Source organism: Limanda limanda, chromosome 20 (genome assembly GCF_963576545.1).
Source record: "Limanda limanda chromosome 20, fLimLim1.1, whole genome shotgun sequence".
NCBI lineage: Eukaryota > Metazoa > Chordata > Actinopteri > Pleuronectiformes > Pleuronectidae > Limanda > Limanda limanda.
This window is the reverse complement of record NC_083655.1, coordinates 1,981,116-1,989,456: the sequence shown is the minus strand read 5'-3', so window position 1 is coordinate 1,989,456 and position 8,341 is coordinate 1,981,116. Positions and strand designations below refer to the sequence as shown.

The 8,341-nt window shown below is 48.1% G+C and overlaps 1 protein-coding gene across 1 annotated transcript; it reads left to right on the top strand.

Annotated features, from left to right (window-relative positions):
* Nucleotides 1-7,159: 7,159 nt before the first annotated feature.
* On the top strand, nucleotides 7,160-7,944 carry LOC133026609 (kelch-like protein 15). Its single transcript, XM_061093502.1, has 3 exons — nucleotides 7,160-7,298; nucleotides 7,487-7,625; nucleotides 7,860-7,944. Exons 1-3 carry the CDS (start codon nucleotides 7,279-7,281, stop codon nucleotides 7,941-7,943), a joined length of 243 nt encoding a protein of 80 aa, XP_060949485.1. The 5' UTR covers nucleotides 7,160-7,278; the 3' UTR covers nucleotide 7,944.
* The last annotated feature ends 397 nt before the right edge of the window (nucleotides 7,945-8,341 follow it).

Below are 8,341 nucleotides of genomic sequence, written 5' to 3'. Positions count from 1 at the left end.
ATACGTAGTCTGTCAGACAGGTTGGGTAGAGTTGAGGCCCAGTACCCGGCCACAACAGCTAGGGCATCGAGGCATGGGCACTCCTCCCCGGACAGGTTACCCTCCTATCAGGAGGAGAATGTGGTTCACCCTGACATTCTCTCTCTCTATGCTCAAAATTCCCTTTTTGAAAGTGATGGGCAGTCTGAGGGTGCTGCTGGGCTAAAACAGCCTAAATCCACACAATGTGAGGGGGCGTCCAACCTCAGCAACATGGGTGAAAGTGAGCCTTCACCCATGGACGTCATCTCAAGGGTTTCAAGTGCGGCAAAAATTGTGGGGCTCAATGTTCCAACTGAGGCTCCTGCTCCAATGGATGGGATTTGGGCCGGCATCACTCAGACCCAGCAATCAGTTACTGTACCTGTGGCTGGTGACTATTTGCACATGCTCAGGAAAGCATGGAACATCCCAAGTGGGGCACCTCAGTTCAATGCAGGTTGCCGGAGACTGACTAAGAATCAGTATGCTCCTGAAACAGGTATGGGGGATATGCCTCCAGTTGAGCGGGAGATGGCAGCCTTAACATCTCTGGGTCCAGAGCGGGTAACCACCAATCCACGCTGTCCCCTGAAAGAGTGTGATAAGTCAGACCGACTGGTGTCTCGGACTTATAATGCAGCCACACGAGCAGCCCGCTCGGGCAATGCACTCGCCATTTTATTGGCAGCTCTTAGGAGAACAGCCAACCCAGAGGACCAGGACACCATGAGCCTGATAGACTCTGCCCTGGTCACTCATTCCCAGTTAACAAGGGACATTGGTGCAGCTATGTCATCTGCCATGGTAGCTCGGAGGCAGATCTGGTTGGCACAGACAACTCTTCCCGAGAATATCAGGAAAGAACTGACCAATATGCCAGTCGTGCCGGCACATGTTTTTCATCCTGACTCCCAGGGTGTGTTAGATAAGGCTGAACAGTCTCGGCGTACCAGAGAGTCAGTACAGCGCACTTTCAGAGGGGCTGCGTCTACCAGGTATAAACTTAGGGGCTCCCAGCCTCCCCACCGATCATCATCCTGGGCCCGTAAGGAGCCATGGGTGAATGACAGGCGACAGGCTACAGGATTCATAGCCTCTGGTGACTCCAAACAGCCTTCACAAAGTCGACGTGGGTTCTATCCCCGTTTTTCGACTAGAGGTGCTCCCCAGAGGAGGCGCCCCCCCAGAGGTCAAGGACCTCGGGGCGGTACACCCTAGGGGTGGGGGGACACCCGCCGAACTTCATTCTCGGCTATGCCTGGACAGCTGGGAAGAAACTGTGTCAGACCCATGGGTGCTTGCTACAGTATCAAAGGGGTACAGAATTCAGTTTCGGCGGCGGCCCCCCCCTTACTCCAGGATCCGCAAGACGATTGTCACGGACCCAGTCCAGGCTCAAATCCTGGCACAGGAAATTTTAACCCTTCTGCAGAAGGATGCAATTATGAAAGTAGATCCAGACGAACAGCTCACTGGCTTCTACTCCACGTATTTCCTCGTGCCGAAAAAAGATGGCGGAATACGTCCCATCTTGGACCTAAGGCGATTAAACGCCTTCATAAAGGTACTTCCTTTCAAGATGCTGACCATGGGTCAGATCTTAGAATCTATCGAAAGAGGAGAGTGGTTCACCTCGATAGACCTGGAAGACGCGTACTTCCATGTGCCCATCTGTCCAAACCACAGACCTTTTCTTCGGTTTGCATTCCAGGGGCAAGCCTATCAGTTCAAGGTCCTGCCATTTGGCCTTTCCCTCTCACCAAGGGTGTTCACCAGAGTGGTTGGGGCGGCCTTGTCTCCTCTCCAGTTGTCAGGAGTAAAAATCCTTCCCTACCTGGACGACTGGCTGATTTGTGCTCCATCTCTTGGCCAAGTTGTAGAGGATACCCAGAGGGTGTTGTCGCATGTACGGTCCTTGGGTTTCAAGGTAAATGTGACGAAAAGCAACCTCGAGCCAAGGCAGCAGGTGATTTTTCTGGGACTTTGCTTGAATTCCCTTACAATGTCTGCATCCCTCGAGGAGGACAGTGGTGACGACAGATGCTTCCCTCACAGGTTGGGGAGCAGTCTGGGAAGGCAGAATGGTGCGTGGCCCGTGGATACCCCCTTGGGGTGGCGAACACATCAATGTTCTGGAGTTGAGAGCGGTTCACCTTGCTCTGAAGGCTCTCCTTTCCTCCATCCAGGGCAGGCATGTCTTGATAAGGACAGACAGCACTTCAACTGTGTATCATATAAATCACCAGGGAGGCACAAGGTCCCTGTGTTGCCTCCAGGTGGCACAGAAACTTCTGTTTTGGGCTTTTCAGCATCTGGCTTCACTCAAAGCAATCTTTATCCCAGGGATTGTAAATCGAGCAGCAGACCTCTTGTCCAGGACTGGTCCTCTCCCAGGAGAATGGAGACTTCATCCAGAGGTTGTATCCCTCCTATGGAGTCGGTTTGGCACGGCTCAGGCCGATCTATTCGCATCAGCAGAGACAACCCACTGCAGGATGTGGTTCTCTCTGGAAAACCAGGGAGGTCCCCTAGGCCTAGATGCACTATCTCAAGAATGGCCGGAAGGGTTGTTGTACGCTTTTCCTCCATTCCCTCTGATTCCCCAGGTACTCAACCGGGTTGCCTCGGGCCACTACGAGGTGCTGTTAATAGCCCCCAGGTGGCCAGGGAGGCATTGGTTCCCAACGCTCCTTCGCCTGGTTCACGGTCAACCATGGGCCCTGCCAGTCAGGGCAGACCTCCTCTCACAGGCAGAAGCTCAGATATGGCACCCCAGATCAGACATCCTGCAGCTTTGGGCTTGGCCCCTTCTCAGTACCTCTCTCAAAGGTTAGATGAGGCTGTCCTGAGGACCATAGACAATGCCCGGGCTCCCTCCACTCGGGCTAACTATGGCCATAAATGGAGTGTGTTTTCTACATGGTGTCGCAACAGACAGGAAAATCCAGCCGCTTGTCCTATTGAGCTGATTCTCCGTTTCCTTCAGTCACTTTTGGACTCTAACAGGGCACCTAGCACCATTAAGGTATACACTGCCGCAATCTCTTTCTTCCATGAGACAGTGGGAGATGTTACAGTTGGTAGACACCCTCTAGTGTCTCAGTTCATTAAGGGAGCACACCGCCTGCGACCAAGCAGGGCTCCCAGGGCTCCATCGTGGCAACTCCCCTTGGTATTACGGTCCCTGATGCAGTCTCCCTTTGAACCCATAGGGAAATCCAGCCTTAAGTCTCTATCTTACAAAACAGCTTTCCTCCTGGCTATATGCTCTGCCAAAAGGGTGAGTGAATTGCATGCTCTGTCAATAAGTGACGATTGTCTAAGATGGAGGGCAGGTGACTCAGGTGTGTCTCTGTGGCCAAACCCCTCGTTTTTGCCTAAGGTCATAAACCATCAGACGGTAAATCAGGTGATCGAGATCAGCACTTTTCAACCTGATCCGGCTCTACTACAGGAGGAAGCCGGCCTGCCTATGTTGTGCCCAGTAAGGGCACTGAAGGCTTATATTGCACGCACAAAGTCTCTGAGGGGCTCATACTCTCAGTTATTTGTCTGTTTTGGGGGTAAGAAAGTCGGCCACCCTGTGTCTAAACAGTGTTTGTCCCATTGGATCGTTAATACTATCGCTGAGGCCTATTCTGGACAGAACATACCAGTCCCAGATTCCTTGGTAGCTCATTCCACCAGGGGTATGGCCACTTCCTGGGCTGCTTTAAAGGGGGTCCCTCTTTCAGAAATATGTGCAGCACCAACATGGAGTGCTCCCTGCACATTCTCTAGATTCTACAGGGTCAATGTGGCTTCCCCCACACCAATGGCTTCCGCAGTGCTGCTCTCAGCTGCTGGGCGAGGATGTGAGGCGGTAGAGTCCTCCGTTCTTCGCGACCCTGATGATACTAGTCATCCGTGTTAAGACCGTGGTGACGGTCTGAGGGAGGTCGAAATAGATCGTAAGTTATGACCATAACTATGGATCTATGAGACCGACCGATGACCGTCACCCTCTTTTGTCACTCAGAACGGGCTGAGGCTTTAAGGGAAACAAAATAGCACCTACAAAGGGTGATAACCAATAACCAACTGTATTTTATACAGGGAACACAGGCAAACAATCCCACCTGCTGCGCACAGAGGTGAAAAGGGGAAACTACCTGGCCTCAAACACGGTTTATTTATTCATTTTTGAAAGGCAAATAAACGTGAAAAGGTTGGCTTTAACTCACCTCCACTCACTGTGCGCGAACGCACGAGGGGGAGTTGGAGAAACCCCACTCCCTGCGGACAGCGAGTTACCGGGTGAGGAGGGGGGGGGCACCCCCGATCCAAATCAGTTTTAAGGGATAGATTATTTATTGATTAAGCTTCCCAACTTTTCTACTCACTCCTGTAAGAGAACAAACTCTGTATGGACACAAACAGCACGAGATAAACAATACTTACCCAAAGCTGTGAACATGAGTAGTTAGTGCCAGGTGCAGCTAATTAAGCTGCCTGAAACAAAGAGCAGAGCTTAACACATGCAGTGTAGCCCTCTGCCTCACTTTTAGAGAAGGGGAAAACCACAAACAATCCTCAGGGACACAAGGCGCCTGCACAAAAGTGTCGGATTGATAAAAGTGGAGTCCCAAAATATCTTACTTACCTGTCGGTCTCGGATGAGGCGAGTGAAGAAAAGAGGAGGCGGCCGCGCTCACCGGGGAGCTTTATGGGCGGTGAGCCCAGCCCCCTTAAGGTCACTCACGTGACATTGTTGATATTTGGTCTCGAGGATAGGGAGATGAGGACATCATTCGTGTTAAGACCGTGGTGACGGTCTGAGGAAGGTCGAAATAGATCCATAGTTATGGTCATAACTTACGTTATCAGCGGGACGTGATTCACTAATAACAGAGAGGACCTGCTTTTTAATCTGAAACATTCGAGTTACGAGTTATTGATCAAATAGAATCATTAGAAAAATTCAACAATTAAACAGAATCAACAGCAAATATCTTGATAAACTGAGACAATTTATTTGACAGGATAGTGAACTGCTTTCAGCTGTCGGCTGCTGATTGGACGGAAACATTGACACTGACACTTTATACTTTGAATAATTTATAGTTTTAACTGAGAACTAATCTGCACTGAATAAATAAAACTTAGAGGAAAACAGTTCTTCCTCCTCTCATATATTTGTCACTTCTGAGGAGAAAGAAACAAGAACAGTTCCTTAGACCAGGGGTTCCCAAACTTTTCAGCCTGTGACCCCCAAAATAACGGTGCAAAAGACTGGGGACCCCCAACGACACTGGAGGTGGTTTATAATGTTGCGCACAGCCACGCACATGCACTATGCGTGCGTGCGTGCATGCTTGTGCATGTCTGCTCAGGTAGCCTCTCCTTCTCCGCTAGCCTGTCCTGTTCCTGTGGCCTCCTCGATTTGGTTGGTATTAACCAACGTCATTGTGACTGTCAATAATTTTCAGCTGCTTTCCAAAAGAGTTTTGGCCAGCTACCGTGTGACTGGTGCTGCTGTAAATTGAACTGTCGCTAGCCTGTGTCGTAAGATAAAAAAAGGAAATGTTTTTTTTTGTGGAGGAAAAAAAGGGGAGAAAAAAGAAAAAAACTAATGGGAAATGTGTAAGCTATTTTATTTAGTGACTCTTATTTTGAAGAGGGGTTTTACCGGAAGGATGTGCTGTACTAAACGGCTGCTATGTCTCCTGTGTCTTCTTTAGGCTGAGGCCTTATTCAATACAACAACTAAACGCTCGGCTAAAATTGCATGGTTTTATTCTAATATCAACTCATATGTATATATTATACAAAAAAAAAAAGAAATTATTTAAAAAAATAAATAAACAATTGTATTTTTTTTTTGGAATGCATTTCGCTACCCCGCCTCTGTGTCTCGCGCCCCCACTTTGGGAACCCTTGCCTTAGACGACTGTAGATGTGTATGAAGTAGAATGTGATGTTCACGTGTCTCCGGCTGTCCTTGTTGTGTCGTCCAGCTGATGTTTGTGCGTTTGCTGTGATGTTGTTGGTCTCTGCTCGTCCTCCAGTGTCTCACAGATCTGTTTCCTGTCTCCTCGGTGTAGAACCAGGGAAACACAAACACAGGAGATGCGAGCGGCCCCTTAGCTCTCAGCCATCACAGCCTGGGATCCTTCGCCCGGGCTCCAAAAGGTACGATTCCCCCTCTGGAGACTTTCCATCTTCCACCTGAAGCGCCTCAAACTGTCGGCTTTGCCTCATCATCCTCTGACTCCTCATGCACGCCCTCACACAGCGGCTTCCCTCCAGCCCTGTGTACATGGGGACGGCTCGTCAGCCATCGTTCTGCTGGAGTGTTCTTCAGAAACACACTGAGTCCTCCTCACCTCCAGGTTCCATCTCTCCTCTGCTAGAACAAGCAATCTTTGAACTCTAGAAAGCCAGCCCTTCAGAATAAATTACCAATAAATGTGTTAAAACAGGAGGAGTCAGACGACAGGTAATCTGGATGATCTGAACCTGCTTCTGAAGGAAGTGATGGAGATTCTTCTTTGAACATGAAATCTTTAAACACACAACTTAGGGCTGAAGCAGGATTTGTGTTCACAGACAATTCAGACGATAACTTAAATTAGTTTCCTTCTTACAACCTGACTGTTAATCTTTGACTCCTCTGACGTCTTTTTCATGAATAGAGGAGCAACGATTTTTCAGTTGGTGCTTTTCTTTGTCATCTGTGATTGTTATTTAATTCTCTTTTGACAAAAGGAGAAATTGTAGGAAGATTTTCAAGCTCTGGGAAAATTGACAGTTTATAAACACAATGGGGAATAAGGTGAGTGATCCAGCTGTCAGATATTCTAAGAGCACAATGTTGTAACAAGTGAACTCAAACAATCCTCTAACCCGTAACGATTTATAATATTTACTTTCACAACGAGACCAGGAACGTAACCATCATGAATTTACTGATCAAAAATATGAGAAGTGAACAAATTGCTTACTTTCCTCTGTTGAACTACACAATGTGACCGGAGGTGTGTGTAGACAGGTGTGAACGTGGTGATGTGTGGGTGTCGTGGTGGAAGCTATGAGAAGTTTGCAGAAGTTCTTCTTTTGGAGATAAATAAACGTTTCTCCAGGAGACGTTCATGCTTTAACGTGGTGGTTGTGTTGTTTTGTCGTTCAAGTGATTGACGCACAGCAAAGGGACTTTGTTAGGATCTACTGGACACAAGGAGCACTGTCCTCTGATTGGCTCGGACAACCCCCACTGACATGCCCGTGGCCAATCAGAGGTGAGTGTGCTGTGTGTGTGTTTGTGTACATTCACATTTGAAACGTGTTTATGTTTCTTGTGTTTTTATCCTTTCTCCCAGATTTGTGTGTGAGTGTGTTCTAAGGATTTTCTCTCTCTTTCTCTTCCACTAATCTGACTGTGTGTCAGCAAAGAGTCTCACTCACTGTCTCTCATTCATTCCCTCAGGTGTGTTATGTCGGGGGCGGATGTGGAGGTGTACCTGTCCCAGGTGCATGATGGGAGTGTGTCGTCCGGCTTCCGGGCGCTGTACGAGGAGCGTTTGCTGCTGGACGTCACGCTGCTGATAGAGGAGCATCACTTCCAGGTACACAAGTGAGGCTGAAGACGCACAAACCTGTGTGATGCGTTGTGTTGAATCCAGGATCAAACATTACATATCACCAGTCATCACTCACGTGTTCAGAAAAGTAGTTTTAAGATCAGACTTGAAAATACGAAAGCGCTGGATGTGAGGAAACTTCTACTGGATTATTACATGTATATGTATGTCTATGCTCATTAGGTTCATGTATTACTTTGCTTCTTATTTCTCCTGCAGGCCCACAAGGCGCTTCTGGCCACACAGAGCGACTATTTGCGGGTGATGTTCACAGCAGACATGAGGGAGAGGGACCCTCATTAACTACGTGGTTTCAAGTTTAGGTTTAGTTAAGTTTTAGTTCAGGTGAGTTTAAGTTTGTGTTTAGCTCAGGTTCAGGTTTCATTTAACCTCTTTCTCTCCCTCAACACATGTTTGAGGTAAACCGGAGCAGAGTGAGACATCTGTCTAACTTACGAACATTTCTGAAACAAGAATATTTATTTGTGTTATATGTTCTTAAAGAGTTTTGAGGCTTCAGCAGCAGAGGAGTGAGAAGAGACAATCGTTTTTATCTGATGATTGACAAAGAGAAAACTACAGGACATCACAAGACTTAGTGTGGAAATGATTGTCTCCTCCAGACAGAGACAGTTTCTGGAGTGTGAACAGACTGTGTGAGGACGTCCGGCCTCCAGGTCTCCGTACGTCTCAGAGTATTT

Coding starts and splice junctions, on each gene's coding strand:
- LOC133026609 (XM_061093502.1), top strand. CDS start 7,279: ATGCCCGTGGCCAATCAGAG. Junction 7,299..7,486: donor ATGCCCGTGGCCAATCAGAG/GTGAGTGTGCTG, acceptor TCATTCCCTCAG/GTGTGTTATGTCGGGGGCGG. Junction 7,626..7,859: donor TAGAGGAGCATCACTTCCAG/GTACACAAGTGA, acceptor TTTCTCCTGCAG/GCCCACAAGGCGCTTCTGGC.